We start from the raw sequence: 18,210 nt of genomic DNA, 5'->3' as shown, positions 1-18,210 counted from the left end.
TTAAAGCATATTAAAATAACTAGATTGTCTTTAAAATAAAATAAAAATTAGTATCCATGGGCTTTTTTATCTTTTTTTATTATAATTTTTTTTTGTTATTATTAAGTTAAATGAAAGCACTTTTGTAATTGAATAAATATAAATATTATTAAAAAAATGACTTGTGCATGCATTGCATGCGTCAAAGCGTGGGTTAAAGCCGTATCATTGGGATGACGCATGTAGAGGCAATACGATAACCAAATGGTGTTTCACAGGGCAGTGTTCAAATCATCTTGACGACCCCTCTGTTTTTATATGGCGCGTGTAACTTACAAATCTCTTGTTTGGCACCGATAGCCTTTTCTTTTATTTTTTTTCCTTATTTTCTCTTTTCTCATTGATTTTATGCACGAAATCCAAATTTTAAAACCAACCCTTTCAATTTATTTTCCCTTCAGATTTAATCTTTGTTTTTTTATTACTATTTATTTTATTTAAAATTATTTATAAAATTAATTTTTTTATTTCATCCTCCTTTAATTATTTCATATGCTAGATTTGATCATTATTCTTTTTATTTTTATTTATTTTATCTTGAATCATTTTCTTAATTGAATTTATTTTTCAATTTCATCCATCAATATTTAATTTTATTTTATTTTTATATCAAATTTAGTTCTTATTTTTTTGATTGCTATCTGTTTTACTTTGGCAAATTTTTTAGATTGGATTTTTTTTATTTCAGCCTTCAATATTAAATTAATTGGGAATTGAATTTCTTTGTTGAACTCGAGTCTAGCATTTCATGAGTTGTGAGTTTAAAAAATTAACCCAAGTTTAAGATACTCGCTTGAATTTTCTTGGTTTTTATTCCTTTCTTCATACTCATATTTTTTTTTCCAGTTTCACCCTTAAACGCTTTTATATTTCTTAAATTTCATTTCTAATTCTTTACAACTGAAGAATTTGGTTTTGGATGTAATCCAGCTCGCGGTCAATTAATACTCAATCAAAGCCCAACCAGGAAGAGAAGAAATAAAGGAAAAAGAAAGACACAAATTGTCCAACTAAGTTAGCTCATTCTGGTCATGACCATTACTAGGTCATAGATTTTAACAAAAAATCAATTCAACCCAATAACTTAAGTTTTTAAGTGAGGTTTCAAGATATAATTTATATTATTCTCTAACACACCCTCTCAAGTGAAAACTCTTTGAGCTTGAAACCTGCACAAGCTTACACTACCTTGTGCTTAATTTTTATCAAATAAATGAGGATGGTGAGATTTGAACTCGTAACTGCTTGATCATCAAGGCTCTGATACCATGTCAAATAATCAATTCAACCCAATAACTTAAACTTTTAAGTGAGGTTTCAATATATGATTTATATTATTTTTTAACAGTTTTTACATGTTAATCCTGGTTAATACAATGTGTCGTTGTCTTTTCATTTCACTCTCTAATTTTTTGTACGATTTAATCATTTGATAGTTTGTTATTGTACGTTTAAGCTGGGAATAAATTAAGGTTAAAACGACAATGACATGAATTTTTTTAACCAGATCACCATTTGAACAGCGTGATCGGTTCGCTTTTTATCTGCTAGGTTGAACAAGTCCCACAAACTTTATTTTTTACTTATTAAACAATCGATTAATCCGATCTCATCTGATACACTAATTAAGTTTTTATTTTTATTTTTATCTTAAATATTTTATCACATGAAAAGAAAAACTACACTTATATATTTTTTTAATATAATAATTAGCTTTTCATCTCTGGCCCTAGTGTCAACAACTTTCCAAGTTATTCAGGCATCCCTCCTCAGCATGGAAGGTCACAATCCAACCAACATTGACTTACAATACCTTATCTTAACTCGACCCATAATCATGCACATGATTTTAATTTTCAAAAGATTATTTTAGCTTTTTAATAAAATCGACTAAAAATGGTCCAAGGACAAAAAGACATTCCCTATCCTTTTCGGCACGGTGCACTGCATACAGCCATTAAAACTCGTCAATTATTCTTATTATTTTATATGCCGGAAAAAATGAAAGTGCCCTCTTTCGAGAGCTTATTCACTACCATGCCATTTCCGGCAGTGGATCATTTTAATTCACTGGTCTATGTGCTTAGCTTCCAAGCGACTGGATGACGGGTGAGCAGAAAGTTTATTTAAATATATATAATGTTTCTCTAAAAGAACATTTGATTATAACCAACACACGCCACGGTTTTAGCTATACGAATTACGAAAAGAATTATATCATTAAAAAGTGAAAATTTGACTCAGATTAAAAAGTGTTTTTTTTTTAAGTTAAAAGTTATTTATAACATGAGTTCTTGTAATTTTTTTATTTTAAATATGAAAAATAATTTGAAAAACTTTATGCCAAGAGGAACTTTATTTTCCTTTTATTTATGAGATTAATTAGAACTTATTTGTTTTTATGTTTTAAAAATAATTAAATTTTTTTACTTTAAATGATTTTTTTTTGTGTTTTCAGATTGTTTTGATATGCTGATGTTAAATTTATTTTAATATATGTCTAAAAAAAATACTTTAAAAAACAACCACAATTCAATTTACAAGAGACTTAGACTATGTTTAGAAATACGGTGCAAACCGTGATCTCAAAAAATTTAAATTTTTTTTACTAAAATTTAATATGATTTATATGTTTTGAATTATTTTAATGTGCTGATGTTAAAAATAATTCTTTAAAAATAAAAAAAATTTATTGACATGCATTTCAAAAAAAAAAGTTATTTCAAAAGCAAAATTTATCATACTGTCAAGCACTCTCCTAGTCTTGATTTGCCATAATTAATCTTATAATACTATGAATGTTAAACGAAGGAAAGTAGAGGGTTTAAAAGCTAACTACCTTATTTATACAAATTATATCCGTCTAAGTGCTTCGTTATTTAATGAATCGTTAAAAGAAAATAAATTTATAACGAAGAAGAGGAGGCCATGGGTTCAATTATTCAAGATCAGAATTAGTTTTAACTTGAATTTTCTTAACAGTTACGGCAATCCATGATTGATTGATAGATTTCTTCTTTTTTTTTTTTTTTGTCGTAGATAACATCATTACATATAATTCCATTTCTAGTGCAATAAACAAAGTCCCACATTAGCAGTAGAATCTCAGTGGGGTAATGTCATCCAACCAAACAACACAGCAAATCCTATAACGGTAATTAACTCAATTTTTCAAATATTTACTTTTTTAAAACCAAATAAAAGCTGTAAATTCCACCTAAAATAAAAACAAAACACCCAAAAACCCCCGGTAAACTTTCCATATTTTCTCTCGTGGCTTTTTTAAGTCGCATTATATTTGGTCAATAGAAGAAATAGATAAAAGAGATAAAAATATATTTGGTTTAAAAAGTAAATACATGAAATAAAATAAATTAGTATATTAAATTAAGATGTTTTAATAAAATTTCATGTGTATAATTATTTTTAAGTGTTAAGAATTGAATTTAAAAAATAATTGAATATCTAAAAATAGGACAAAAATAAATTAAAAGCCAATTTCTGTGATTTATTAAACTAAATAGGTAGTTTTTTTTAAAATAGTCATTTATCTATTTTTTTAGAGATCTTAAAAAAAAAAAATAAGAGGAAGGTGATAAGTATAATAAAAGAAAAAAATAAATTGAATTTTATCTTTTCTAAATATATAAGTTTAATTTATTTATCAATTAAATTAAAATTAAATATAATACAATAAATAAATAATTCTAAATAGTCTTTTGAACAATTTAAAAATAAATTTATGTCTATACAACCTCTCTAATCTTAATATTTTTCATTCAAAAATATATTAAATTAATATTTTTTTTTATTTTTTAAAAATTATTTTTAATATTATCACATTAATATCATAAAAAAAATTATTTTTTTTAAAATAAATTTAAAGAGTTACCATTACGGTGGCAAATGTTGTGCGTCTTATGAAGCAAAGTTTTAACATTTTGCCTTATCCATCATCTTTTATATCAGATCTAATAAATCGTTTTTGACAAGAAACGAATAAAAATACCCTCACCACCTAACGAGCACAAAATTTGAATTCCTGCAACCACAAACAACATTACAAAAAAGAAGAAGAAGAAGAAGAAGAAGAAGAAAACCTTAAAGCAGCAACAACAACGACACTACCCGCAACAACAACCTCATCAAAACTAGTAATAAGTTCTGTTCTGCTGTTTTTTCTATAAAAAAACAGCTTTTTTCCCTCTTTCCTTGTTGTCTCAAGGTTTGTTTCTCTCTCTCTCTGTTTTTTGTTTTTTGTTTTCTTAACGAACTCAAACCACATTTTGTTACTCTTTCAACCTCCCTCGTAACTTACGCTCTTTTTTCCTTAAAACGAAGTTTGTTTTCTTGTTTCCACCTGTAAATCTCGCCTTCTCTTAAAACCTTTAGCCTTAAATTTCTGTCCAGATTAAGGTTTCTTTTTTGGGTCTTTAGCTTCGAAGTGGACAAGGTGGCGTTTGTTGGAGACAAAGATTTCGAGTTTCTGGTTACCAATTGTAAGTATACTTGTTTTATTATTATTATTATTATTATTATTATTATTATTATTTTTGAATTGTTGTCTTGTCTAAACATCAATTTTGAGTTTTTGAGACAAGAAGTTGTTTTTATTTTGAATTTGAGATTTTTGTCTTCTTTATTGTTTCTGGAGATTTGTAGTTTTGATCCAGATTAGGGTTTGTAAGCTGTCAAGCTGTCCTTAATAAATCCCAATTTTTCAGCTTTTGGTAACAATTATCGACTTCTTGTTGAATTATAGTTTTCTTTTCTTCGTTTTTCTTTGTTCCTCTTTAATATTTGTTTTAATCACAAAACCACCCCAAATTAGAAACTTTCTGTATATATAATAGTTTATTGCGAAGATGGTGTCATCTTGAGTTTCTTCCCTTTTCTTTTGCATTTCGGGTCTCATAATCACCGGTCTTTAGTTGTTAATTTAAGTTTGCGGGTCCCAAGTTGATCTTAAGCAGATTATCTAAGCTGTTTTGTTTTGTTTTGTTTTTTTGAAAGTGTTGTGTACTGAATTACAAGTTTCTGAGCTTTTGGTGACAATTTTATAGTTTATTCAATTTTTGACTCAATAGAGAAAAACCAAAACAGAAAAGAAAAACCCAATTTGTGACATCTTCTCATACCTTCTGGGCCTCATAAACGCAAGCATCGATCCCAAGTTGTTAGGAGAAATCCTGACTGTAATCTAATTTTTGAGGTCCCACTTTCAGCGTTCTTCTTAAAGATTATGAGTTACTGGTGTGTCATTTTTTCAGGGTTTTGACATTGGAAGAAAAATTGGCGATAAAAATGATGTTATCAGCATCACCAGCTGCAGTGACAAGGAGCTCTCTGGAGGAGATGCTAGATTCGCTGCGGCGACGAGATGAGGCTTTGGAGAATTCAAAGGACCTGCCACCCGCTTTGCCAGCACGGCCTGCTTCTAGGGCACGGCTTCCATCGGCACGCCACTCACTGCCTACAGACTTTAAAGTTGGTTCCAATGGACAAGTGGAGAGCAAAGAGGAGACAAGAGTTACTAAAGTGAAGGAGTATAATAAAAGAAAGGAGAAGGAGTTAGGGTACAAATCAGGGAGTTTCGGAAGCAAGAAAATGAGGAAAGATCAAAATTGTGTGGATTCTAATCCGTATGTAGAAGAGAATAATGAGAAAGGGAAGGGACCAGTCACGGGTTCAGTGCCAAAGGGGAAAGAGCCAGAGTGGGATGATAACATTGGTTATTTTATCAAGAAGGTAACTGATGAAAAAAATTAATTAATGTGTTTGGTTTTTATTCTTATTTTGTTGGATTAACTTGGTTATTGGTGTGTAATATTATTATTAGTTTGCAATTTTGTGTTGCAAGAAGAGGAATGCTTGGGTGTTTCTTGTTATGCATGTTTTGTTAGTTAAGGTTTTTGTTATAATTACATGGCAGAAATAGTAATTTTAAGAGTTAAAGAAAGTTTCTAATCATGGAGAATTCATTGGTGTCATGTGTAGCAGCAGGGGTACTTAAGCTCGAAGAGAACAGTAGTTCCTATTCTATATTGCTGTACTTACTGAAAGACTAACTTTGAAGAAAGAGCAGAGTTGTTATTGTTAATGGTTTATGGTGGGTGGGGCAGAGTGCGAAAGAAGATACGAGTTAACTTTGTTGTGTTGTTGAGATGAGTTAGTAGGTATCACGTAGTGTGTACTTGGATGACACCTTTTATCATAAATGGGTGTCTAGGATTGTGGTGCAGGGTGCTTTTCAAAATATTGTTTTGCTTGAAAATGCATTCTTTCAATTTTGTTTTTTATTTTTTGACATTAGCACATCAAAATCATCATAAATCACTAAAAAACATCAATTTAATGCATTTTTAAGCCAAAAGCACCTAAAAGCAGAAGCAAAAGCTGTGCCAAACACCCTCATTTGAATTAGAAGATCCACTGTAGCTGAAGTGTTTAGAGAGGCTAGATACTAAGGATTTGTTATTTTATTGTCAATTATTACAGTAGCTTCCCAGAAGGCACCAGATTTGTTTTGAGAAGAGCATACTTTTGTGTAAAAATTCTCTCTGCTTTTTCTTTAAATTTGTGAGAATTGAAACATTAATTTACACATTTTTTTTTCCAGAGGCTACGTGTCTGGTGTCGGCTCCCAAATGGGCAATGGGGGATAGGAAAGATACAGTCAACTTCAGGGGATGAAGCAACTGTTTCACTTTCATCAGGAACTGTAAGTTAATAAGCTCCTTTTATCCCTGATTCTATTTACACATGTGCTGGTCACTTCCTTGGTGGATTATATATGCAATAATGCTTGTCATTTTGCTAGGTTATCAAAGTGTCTACAGAAGAGCTCATACCTGCAAATCCTGATGTCCTTGAGGGTGTAGATGATCTCATTCAGCTTAGTTATTTAAATGAACCTTCTGTGCTTCATAATGTTAAGCACAGATATGCTCAGGATCTGATTTATGTGAGTAGAATATAATTCTGATGGTCATGCAATTGCCTTGCAAGCCAAATTTATGTTTCCTTTCGGCTTGTCTTTGACTGGCTCTTGTGTTTCCTTCCACAGAGTAAAGCAGGGCCAGTTTTGATTGCTGTCAATCCTTTTAAAGACATTCCAATTTATGGAAATGAAACCCTCACTTCTTACAAGCAGAATGCTAAGGACAGTCCTCATGTTTATGCTATAGCAGATGCTGCTTATAATGAGATGATGAGAGGTGGATGAATCGTTTTTTTTCCTTTCACCATTTGAGTTTGAAGTTGGTATTGTTTCTGAGAGTTCTTATTTCTTCATTCTTTTTTTTCCTGTATGCGGCTTTGCAGATGAAAAGAACCAATCCATAATCATAAGGTTTGTTGCCTTTTTCTTTCATTAATGTAGTCTAATTTGGAGCTTTTCCATGATATTTTCCCTTGTTGTCTTGTGGTATTTTCTTTTATGCAACTTTAATTGCCTCTTTCATGTTTCATGAGCAATTGAGATATTTCTGCTGCTCTGAACTTTTATTATTTATCCTACAGTGGTGAAAGTGGAGCTGGGAAAACTGAGACAGCAAAGTATGCTATGCAGTACTTGGCTGCTCTTGGTTGTGGCAATGATGGTATGGAGTATGAAATCCTTCAGACCAATTGTATACTTGAAGCATTTGGGAATGCAAAAACATCCAGGAATGACAACTCTAGTAGATTTGTAAGTTGTCACCAATTCTTTTCTTCTTGTTGGGTTAGATTCCTAAATCTGTTGTTCTTGCAATTTGGTTTATAGGTAATTCTCAATTGGTGCAGGGAAAGTTGATTGAAATTCATTTTACCGCATCAGGAAATATTTGTGGTGCTAAAATCCAAACTTGTAAGTATGTTGAAGTTGAATAGATTGTCATTATTAGTCTGCCATTTGATATCTGGTTACTGATTAACTTGAACCATGTATATTCGAAAACCATTCGCCGATGATAATTGTTGGTAGTCCTACTCGAAAAGGTAAGTTACCCCTGCTTCTGAAGTTTAAGCTTGGAATGTCAATCAGCATTACCATCCATTTCTGAAATTACATTTTCTGATTTGACCAGTCAAGAGTAGTTCAGCTTGCCAATGGTGAAAGATCATACCATATCTTCTACCAACTTTGTGCTGGTGCTCCATCGACTCTTAGAGGTACTGTTTTTGCATTATGCTACCTTGTATGGGATGGGATGCATGTATTTTCCATTCTTTCATAGAACAGAAAGGGCTGAACTAGTAGCATTGACATAATGCTGCTTAGGCTAATAGTTTCTCACGTGTCTATAACTTCTAGAATCTCAACTGAATGTTAGTTGCACTGGGAAATGAAGGTTCACTCAGTCTTGGAAAAATCAAAGCCTTTTTTCTTTCTCCCCAAGTATATTGCAAACCCCCCCATCCTTTCCCTTAAAAAAGAAGAATTGTGAGTCCTTGTTTTTCCATGTTTATGTCGAAACTTGTATACAATTTTGCTTTGTTTTTCATCTGGACAACATTGGATCCTACCAATTTCAAGTTTTTTTTCCCCGACCCTATTAGCATCCCAAAAAACATCTGGTGTCATCCACTTTGTTGCGCAGTTTCTTGATACTCACTATTACCAAAGTACTTTTCCTCTCTTTGATTGTTATTGCTTTTATTTTCATTGGTGGTTGAAGCCTGTAAATCCTTGTTGTGCCCTCAGATTATAATAATTTGTTATTTTTTTTCAAATGATATTCATGCTTGATCAATGTATTTACGTATTATGTTGTCTTTCTCAAAATATAATATAATTGGAAACAGTTCTTCGTGTTCTGCCAAATGAACACCTTTTCCTGATAAAAAAGAAAATGAAATCTGCAAAATTGGAAAGATGTTTTTTGTAACCAAATGGAAGATCATCCAATTGCTTGAACCTTCTCTATATGCTAATTTTGTTGGTGATTAATAATTGTAGAAGACACAACACAATGAAATTTGTTAATGGTCAATCATAAATCCATATAGCTGACTGAGATTAGTTTGGGAAGGCTTTATTGTAGTTGTCAGTCAGAAACTCTCATGCTACTTCTATGTTCTCTACTTCTATGTTCCAGCTCTTTTTCTTGAAAAGGTAAACATATATCATGTGTTCTCTAGTTCTATGTTCCACTATGCAATTGATACAAGTTGGGGTAATTTCTTGTTTCTTCTGCAGATAGACTTAACCTTAAAATGGCGAGTGAGTACAAGTATCTTAACCAGAGTGAGTGCTTGGTAATCGACGGTGTTGATGATGGCATGAAGTTTCATAAGCTTGTGGTAATTCAAATGATTGTCTGTTTATGGGTTGAAGGCCCACTGTCACTTCATTTTATTTTATGTTCATAAGCATCCATCTTTCCCTATTTGTGTGTTATTTTCCTTGTCTCCCCAGGAAGCCCTGGACATTGTTCAAATTCACAAAGAAGATCAAGAGCAGGCATTTGCAATGCTTGCTGCAGTGTTATGGCTTGGAAACATTTCATTTCAAGTAATTGACAACGAAAATCATGTGGAGGCATTGGCCGATGAAGGTAAGAGTGATATCAATTTGAGTAAATTGAATTGCCAGCTTTCAGTACTTGAGAATAGCTGAAAATATCTTATTTTCTCTTATTCCACCATAAATGGAATTGGGAAATCACATACTGATTGTTTTTGGCTTGATTAGCTCGTTTCGAGTCATCATAAAAAAGGTGCAAGTGCCTAGTTGAATCTGTTCATTGTTTTAAGAGTTGGTGTCTTCCTAACACTAAAGGAAGAATATTTTCATCGAAAGAGATGGGGTTTAATGAGTTTGGTCCTGGATTTCCTATGGCAATTTGGATGAGCATAATCATTTGTGCAATTTCATCTCAAGTATCATGCTGAAATAGTATTTGCATGATCAACAACACGTGGAATGTGTTTGAATGTCTGCTGATATAAACATTCAGTTGAATGAGTGGAATGGACCTATCCAATGATTTTGATTAATAATGGATCTTCAAACATGCACATTGCATGAGGCAATGCTAAATTCATGACATGCTATCACTGGTATATCATGGTGATTTTTCTGAAATAAGATTGATTCCATTTGTTTTCCTTTTGGCAGCTGTAAACAGTGCTGCCAGGCTATTAAATTGCAGTGCCCAGGATCTGATGCTGGCTCTATCAAGCCATAAAATCCAAGCTGGAAAGGATAGCATTGCTAAAAAATTGACAATGCAGCAGGCATGTTTAGTTCTTCATTTGAAAACAAATTTACCCACGCATTACCCCAAAAGCACTGTATATTCACCGGTGATACATGGTTTTTTAAGGGTTCCTTAGCGTATTCTTTTCAGGCTATTGATAGAAGAGATGCATTGTCAAAGTTTATCTATGCAGACCTGTTTGAGTGGCTTGTGGTACAAATAAACAAGTCATTTGAAGTGGGTGAACTGATGATTACTGGGAGATCCATAAGTATCCTTGATATTTATGGATTTGAGTCATTTAAGGTTTATAAATCTTATCTATCTGTTTGGTGAGACTTTTAGTGCTCTACACTTGTGTCCCTGATGATCACCTCGTTACATTTTCAGAATAATAGCTTTGAGCAATTTTGCATAAATTATGCAAATGAGAGGCTGCAGCAACATTTCAACCGGCATCTATTTAAACTTGAGCAGCAGGTAAGCATATCATATTGAAGCAACATCAACACTGGGGTGTGCTGATCATAATGGAAGTGGCCTTCGTGATTGCAATGGTGCAAAATGCTATCCATATGCTATCATTTCATATACAAACTTATTTTCTGTGTTTTTTCACTGTGAAAGAATGTTTACATGTCATCTCTAATTAATAAAAATGAAATGAATATGCTTTTGCTGTCTAGACACTTTCAAAATTGTGCAAGAGGGATTTTTAAAAGCGAATCAAGAAGTATACATCACCAAAATTGTTGGCCTCTCTGTTTCCATTAAGTTATGCTGCCTGGTCATAGGCATGAAACAAATGTGACATCTATGTAGATTGTTGCAACTCCAATATTGAAGTGTATAAGTATTCAGTTAAATTTCTGTGCTAACTTGTAAGTTGCATTTTAAAATGTGTAGAAAGTCATTTTTTAGGTCTGCATTGCTCTGATCACACCAACTAATTATCGCAAACCATTTTTCTCTATTTTAAAACTTGGATTATTTTATTTCCTCATCTATAAAGTCTCATTGACTTTTTGGGTGTATTTTCTCCCCCCCCCCCTTCCTGCTTAAGAATTTTGGTTGATGGAATCTGATTGTTTTAACTGTCAAACTCACAATTTTATTTATTAATTGCAGGAGTATGAAGAGGATGGGATTGACTGGACTAAAGTTGATTTTGAGGATAACCAAGAGTGCTTAAATCTCTTTGAGAAGGTATTTTAACAGCTTCTCTTGTCTATGTCCTGCACATGCATCTGTAGAGTTCTCCTAGGCATGTGATATCAAAATGCTTGCCTTATACTTAAGGTGGTCACTCCTTGATTGTTTTGGTTTCTGCAGAAACCTTTGGGGCTATTGTCGTTATTGGATGAGGAATCAAATTTCCCCAATGCCACTGATTTAACCTTTGCCAATAAGCTCAAGCAATATTTGAATGGTAATCCTTGTTTTAAAGGTGAAAGAGGCAGGGCTTTTGGTGTTTGTCATTATGCTGGAGAGGTGAGTTATAGTTTACTTTTGAGGAGCTATGATTTTTTGCTCTGTTGAATTTTTAAGTCAGATTGGCAGCTTTAGTTCAATCAGGGTTTTTGCTTGTTCCGTCGTATTAGATTTGAAATGAATACATGTAAAGCAGTTCATAATTTGCTTAAGAAAAATCTTACATGACGACAACAACAACTGACCGCAGAAAAAGTTAATAAAAGTTACAAAAAAAGCCTGTAAATAGGGATCTGATAATTATGAAGACTTCAACCCTTGTACTATTAATGATTTTGCAGATATTTCTTTATGTCCATTGGTGGTCGTCCTGCATCATCCATCTTTCCACCCTTTTCTCACTCATGATTTTCATGTTTTAAATTTAATTATCAACAATTCTGGAAAAAAAGAAAGTTCCATATAATGCGGGATAGCTGAAGATGCAAAGTGGTGCTGTATATCTTCCTGCTTATATTTCTTCCTTCGAGGATTTTCTTGTTATTAAGTAGTTAATTAGATAATAGGAAACAATTATATTGCAGCATCTAATCATGGCCAAGCACCTGTTGCAAATTTGATCCACTTGTAGATAAAGCTACAATGATGAAACTCTGTAGAGCTTTTATAGCTTCAATTTTTCTCAGTAGTTGGAATTGATGCCAAAGGAAACTCTTAATGTCGGAACTCATTTGTTCTAAATCCAAATTTTAATATTTATTTGCATCTTAGCAATGAGACAAGTAATTTCTCATAATTGAAAATGCTCTAAGATATTTATTTTGATAGAGGGTACCTTTTCTTGTATTTGGCATATTTTACTCTTTTGTTTGAGTAGCATCTCCAGCTGTCAGCTAAAATTACATTTGACTCTGATACATCGAAACTTTTATTCTTTCTGAACCTTTAAGTTGATAATAGGTTAAAGAATAAACTAATATTTGGAGTTTTGTCAGGTTGTGTATGATACAAATGGCTTTCTGGAAAAGAACCGAGATCCAATGCACTCTGATTTCATCCAATTGCTATCATCATGTGGTTGTCAATTACTGAAATTAGCAAGTCCATCCATCCAATTTGGTGGGTCGGAACCCTCGATGCAAAGTGTTGGCACAAAGTTCAAGGTAGATAAGCTTCTACTGTTCTGCATAACAATTATAATTTTCTGGCATTTTGAACACTTTTACTGGTTGACTTTTGGTGCTCTAGAATTGATCGCTGCATACTAAAAATTGTATCTTGTGCTTGAGCAAAATAATAATTCTTCTGGCAACAGCATCAACCTTTTTTTTTATCTGCATTCTGGCATAATTTGTATTTTGCAAAATGTTGAGTGGTTGTTCCTGCCTACAGATTCAACTCTTCAAACTAATGCACCAGTTGGAGAAAACTACACCTCACTTCATTCGCTGCATAAAACCAAATGCTAAGCAGCTTCCTGGCCAGTATGAAGATGATCTTGTCTCAAAGCAACTCCGATGTTGTGGAGTTTTGGAGGTTGTGAGGATCTCAAGATCTGGATATCCTACTCGAATGACTCATCAAGAATTTGCAGGAAGGTAAATAAGATACAATCTGTTAGTTCTCCAATAATTCCTTATTTTAAAGCTGATCGTTCCTATCATAACCCTGCACTGGATTTAGATATGGTTTCCTGCTCCCGGAGACAAATGTATCTCAGGATCCATTAAGCTTGTCAGTTGCTGTTCTCAAAAATTTTAATGTCCTCCCTGAAATGTATCAAGTTGGTTACACCAAAGTGTATCTTCGGATGGGCCAGGTATGTACTCATGTTATTTTCACACTTCATAAATGTTTTGTTATTTCCTCTAATATGGTGTTTATGGATTATATCTGAGTTGCTTTTAATGGCCAGAAGTTGTAATTCAGCCTTTTAGCATGGACTTGATGACAGGGTGTATTTTGCTAAACCTCCAGAGCTGTATTTAATCATTGGATTGTCTTTATATTAAATTACCCTGGCACAGTCTAGAAAATAAAGTCTTAACAGAAAGTGTTTTATACATAATAGATGAAAAAAATAATGATAAATAATAAAACTAACAATAGTGTAAGATGACCAAGTAAAAGTTTTGAGTGCATGGCTCTTGCCAGTGTTGTCAATGGAATAGAGGAGCTTAAGATCTGATCAAAGCTTGTCAAGCTTAGTAACAGATCCAAGCTTGAGCTGCCATTAGAAAATGTATTTCTCAAGCTTTTTAGAATTAAACCTCATGGAGCTTGAACGGAACAAACCTCTACTTGTCTCAGCTTGGTTTGTTTCTTCTTTGGTGCAATAGATCCAAGGTCTGCGACAGTTCCAAGCTTGAGCTGCCATTAGAAAATTTATTTCTCAAGCTTTTTAGAATTAAACCACATAGAGCTTGAATGGAACAAACCTCTAATTGTCTTGGCTTGGTTTGTTTCTGCCCTGGTGCAATAGATCAAGCTATATATGGCCGCTGTCATCATACTGGTTAGCTTTGATTTCTGTGAACATTTGCTTGTCCTTGTGGCCTTGATTGGCTGTTGCTTTAAGTATCAATTGCTTATATGCACTCCAGTGTATTAGATTAGGGTTTTGATCAGAAAAAGGAAGAGACGAGTTAGAAAAATTTAAAGTGGCTGGAACAATATTGGGTTGCTGGCTCCTCTCTGTTCTTGCTTGTAATATTTCCATGTTTCATTACGTGGAGGTACAATCTATTCTTCTGTGTACAATAATATCATCATTTACCCAATTTAAGAGCAAAACATAGCTGAGTTCACACATTAGTTTGATGCTACTTTCAGGAATTGGTTTGAATAAATCTCTTTGCTTGTAGCAAGATTTTCATGTTTAACTAGTTCCCTGACTCTTATTGTTGGCTCACAGATTGGAACATTAGAAGAGCAGAGAAAACAGTTTCTGCGAGGTATTGTTGGGGTTCAAAAATACTTCCGTGGTGGCCAGGCCCGTCACAATTTCCATGAACTCAAACAAGGAGTGACGATATTACAATCATGTAATGCACTATTCTTCAAAAACAAATTTCAATGTCTCATTTGAGATTTTTATCATTTGCTTTGTAGTCTTGGTAATTTCATATTTTGGCTCACATTTTCTTTGCACCATACAAATACAAATACAAATACAAATACAAATCGTATTTTCTGTTTTTAGGTGTCCTTTGTCCTTGGTGCTCTGTATGTTTTTGCTATATGGCACTAAAATCAATTGTCAGGCAGCTTTAGCATGGTCTGTTCCTTTAGGATGGATGCTGAGGAGCTTGTTATTGATTATTTAAGTATTTTCTGCTCAGCATTTGATTCAAGTTACTATTGAGATGCAGTTGTCCGTGGTGAAAACATAAGAAGGAAATTCAATCACATTAAAAAGAAGTGCACAGCTAGTGCTCCCATAGCACTGGATGAGCAGCTAGTGGCAGCTGTATATTTACAATCTGGTAAATGCTGTTATTTATTGCTGATTTTTACTTTTTGTCTGTTAGATACAATATTCTCATTACTTGTCCCTGCAGTAATCCGGGGGTGGTTGGCTCGAAAGCACTTCAACAATATGCATAAAATGAAGCGGTTAATCCATGAGAATTCAAATTCTAAAAGAAAGCCAGGCAAGAAGATTTCAGAAGTGAAGGTACGCTCATTGGTGTTATTATTTCGTTTCAACAACCTGATTTTATTTTCTTTTTTGTCCCTTTGTTGAAATTGGTTGTTGGTCACTGCCTTTCCCAAATATAATGTACAGAAGTTTGCACGTATTTGGTTTCTCTGGCTTCTGGCAAGATTTCTTTCAATTAGTTGTATTTCCTTTGTTATTTGTCTTATGAAACTCATCATGGGAGGAAGGGCCACAAGGCTGAAATTTGTGTCACTATTATGCATATGTACAGATTTTTTCTGCACCCACCCACCCACAGTTTTAAGCTGTATGGATGCCAGGTTCATTTGTTGAATGTCCAAATACATTCTTCTTTCTGGCTGTATAGTGTTTGTCTTTCATTGGTTTGAATTGATTTCTAGGTATTTGACCTTTTCCATATCATGTATTCAGTCAACCTACTGTATTTTCTTCTGAAATTTTGATATTCAATAAAACAATGTGCACAATAAATAATTGCATTTACTGTCGTTGGTCTGCCTGCTATAATGCATTATATTCAACCTATGATAGATGGCATTTGTTGATGAACTGCAACCTTTCAGGGCAGTGTTAATCCTTGGCCTTGTCTGTTTGAACGCTATACTTTGGGTATAACATTGTGCAATTATGTTGTTCCATTCTACTGTGATGAGATTTCATGTATGCTCTGACATGTGCAATATTTAGAGAGGCCTTTTCCTTGTTTTTTCTGTGCATATCAAGCATCTTTGAAGAGCTAAGAAGTTGACTTCTCGTGCTTGATCAGGTCATACCACAAGAGCAGATTGACATTCAGACTTCAATTTTGGCAGAGCTCCAAAAAAGGGTTGTTAAAGCAGAAGCAACAATTGGGCAAAAGGAGGAGGAAAATGCTGCACTGCAAGAGCAATTACAAAAGTATGAGAAAAGGTGGTCAGATTATGAGGCAAAAATGAAAGCAATGGAAGAGATGTGGCAGATGCAGATGTTATCATTGCAAGTGAGTTTGCTTGTTAATATTAATTCATTACTAAGTGCATACATCATATGTTTTATTTTGTGGTTAGTATAACAGGAACTTAAAACAGATTTAAGAACTGTGGAGAAATTAATTTCACGCAATTGCTTCTATATTGAACTGTCATTATATTTCACTAGATACATAGACTGTAGGATTAGATTGTCAATTGGAATTGGTTTGAGCATTCCCATGTACATATTAGGTATATTGGCTGCCCATGATGATCCACTAAATAAGCATAGGGACTTCCAATGCTCTTTAGCTGGTCTAGGTCCCACTATAGAGTCATAAAAAAGTGGAGGAATCGTAAATTGTATGGTCATGCTCTTTAACTGAGTAGTATCTTCAATTTTCTAATGTTATGTGATGGACTTATTTTCAAAACCCAGGAGAAGTTGAGAAGGCAACTTTATTAAATATCCTCTGATGAATGATTCAATAGCTGTAATGGTAAATTTTGTTGGTATTGGGCTGGTTCAGGTCCATATCTTCTGAGGAGATCAAAACCTTTCTGCTACTTCCTTTATTACTGATCTCTGCACCATGATCCATCTCAAAGCCGAGAATTAAGAGATTAATTTTTGCATATCGATGCATGACAATCCATGTAAATTTTTATGGTTGCTCCTCTATCAATAGCTTCAAATGCAATATGTGGAAAGTAAAATTGCTGATCTCTTATTGATGTGTGTGCACACAAGCCTACACACACAAAGATTGAAAACTGCAAAGTAACTCAGTATCCATTGCCTGACTAAGTATTCTTTAATTCTACTGCAGACAAGTCTTGCTGCTGCCAGAAAGAGTCTTGCTGCTGATAACACTGCAGCCCAACCTGGAAAACTTGATTCTTCTACATCCCCTCGCGATTATGATTCTGAAGATAATGTTTCAATGGAATCAAGAACTCCTGGTGGGAACACACCCAACATATTTGCTAATGCCTTCCCTGATTTAAGAGCAGGGAGGGAGAATAATGGCTCTGTAAATGTAGTCAACAATCTCGCGAAGGAATTTGAGCTGCAGAAACAAAATTTCGATGATGATGCCAAAGCATTAGTTGAGGTCAGGGCAGGACAATCAGCTTCCAACATGAATCCTGATGAAGAGCTTCGAAGATTGAAACTTAAGTTTGAGACTTGGAAGAAAGACTATAAGGTTAGATTACGGGAGACAAAGGCAAGGCTTCACAAACTTGGGCATGGAGAAGTTGATAGAAATCGCCGAAAATGGTGGAGAAGATAGGCAGTCATGAGAGGATCAAAATGATCCAGCTTATGATATGATCATATTTGGTGTGACATGGAGAAAGTTGAAGAGTACTCAAAGCAGCAATCGAGGAGCGACAATGCTTATAGGAAGCTGCTTCCTTTCCGATTCTGGATGTGTTGCTTTTATTCTTGTTATGGCAACTGCAATTGGTATGTATATTTCATGAGGGTAGTGTAGGTGGAGAAATTGTACGTGTCTACCAATTTTTGTTGCTTGGTGGAAGGATTGACGGCCATGTGAATAGCCAGATAGGTTTGTTCCTGTCCCAGGTTTTTTTTTTTTAGTGGAAGTCAGTTGTATATTTTGTTAGCGTAGATGCAAGGACGAACTTGGTAGTCCCAGTTGTGAAATTGCTATATTGCTTGTTATGTTGTTCTATCATAACAAGTACATTGTAAGTAATTTGCACCCCCCCCCCCCCCCCCCCCCCCCCCCCCCAAGCATCGGCTTGTTCTGTTCTAGTTTGCTGTCATTGTTTTGTTCATGCAAATACCAAGTTCATATTTGGAAGAAACATTGCTTGAAAGTTGAATCAATCAATTAGAAATGCTGTTTCTCATGGTGTTTTTAACTTTCTTGAATATCCGTCATGGGTTTTTGGT

The 18,210-nt window shown here is 33.8% G+C and overlaps 1 protein-coding gene across 3 annotated transcripts; it reads left to right on the top strand.

The window, feature by feature from the left end:
• Positions 1–3,997: 3,997 nt before the first annotated feature.
• LOC133670100 (myosin-2) lies at positions 3,998–18,010 on the top strand. Of its 3 annotated transcripts, none has more exons than XM_062090580.1 (26): positions 3,998–4,193; positions 4,477–4,538; positions 5,310–5,787; positions 6,659–6,760; positions 6,860–7,003; positions 7,106–7,256; positions 7,363–7,390; positions 7,561–7,729; positions 7,825–7,888; positions 8,006–8,019; positions 8,109–8,193; positions 9,221–9,324; positions 9,440–9,578; positions 10,142–10,260; positions 10,374–10,529; positions 10,614–10,703; positions 11,352–11,429; positions 11,556–11,714; positions 12,650–12,817; positions 13,047–13,252; positions 13,338–13,473; positions 14,569–14,698; positions 15,026–15,139; positions 15,215–15,330; positions 16,103–16,315; positions 17,117–18,010. In XM_062090580.1, exons 3-26 carry the CDS (start codon positions 5,344–5,346, stop codon positions 17,579–17,581), a joined length of 3,594 nt encoding a protein of 1,197 aa, XP_061946564.1. In that variant the 5' UTR covers positions 3,998–4,193; positions 4,477–4,538; positions 5,310–5,343; the 3' UTR covers positions 17,582–18,010. The 3 variants fall into 3 exon arrangements, with proteins under 3 accessions (XP_061946564.1, XP_061946547.1, XP_061946556.1); XM_062090563.1 differs by having other exon boundaries at positions 3,998–4,264; XM_062090572.1 differs by having other exon boundaries at positions 3,998–4,264; positions 4,450–4,538.
• The last annotated feature ends 200 nt before the right edge of the window (positions 18,011–18,210 follow it).

Source organism: Populus nigra, chromosome 1 (assembly GCF_951802175.1).
Source record: "Populus nigra chromosome 1, ddPopNigr1.1, whole genome shotgun sequence".
NCBI classification, from domain to species: domain Eukaryota; kingdom Viridiplantae; phylum Streptophyta; class Magnoliopsida; order Malpighiales; family Salicaceae; genus Populus; species Populus nigra.
Note: the sequence above shows the minus strand (reverse complement) of the source record. Positions and strands in the feature narration are given on the sequence as shown.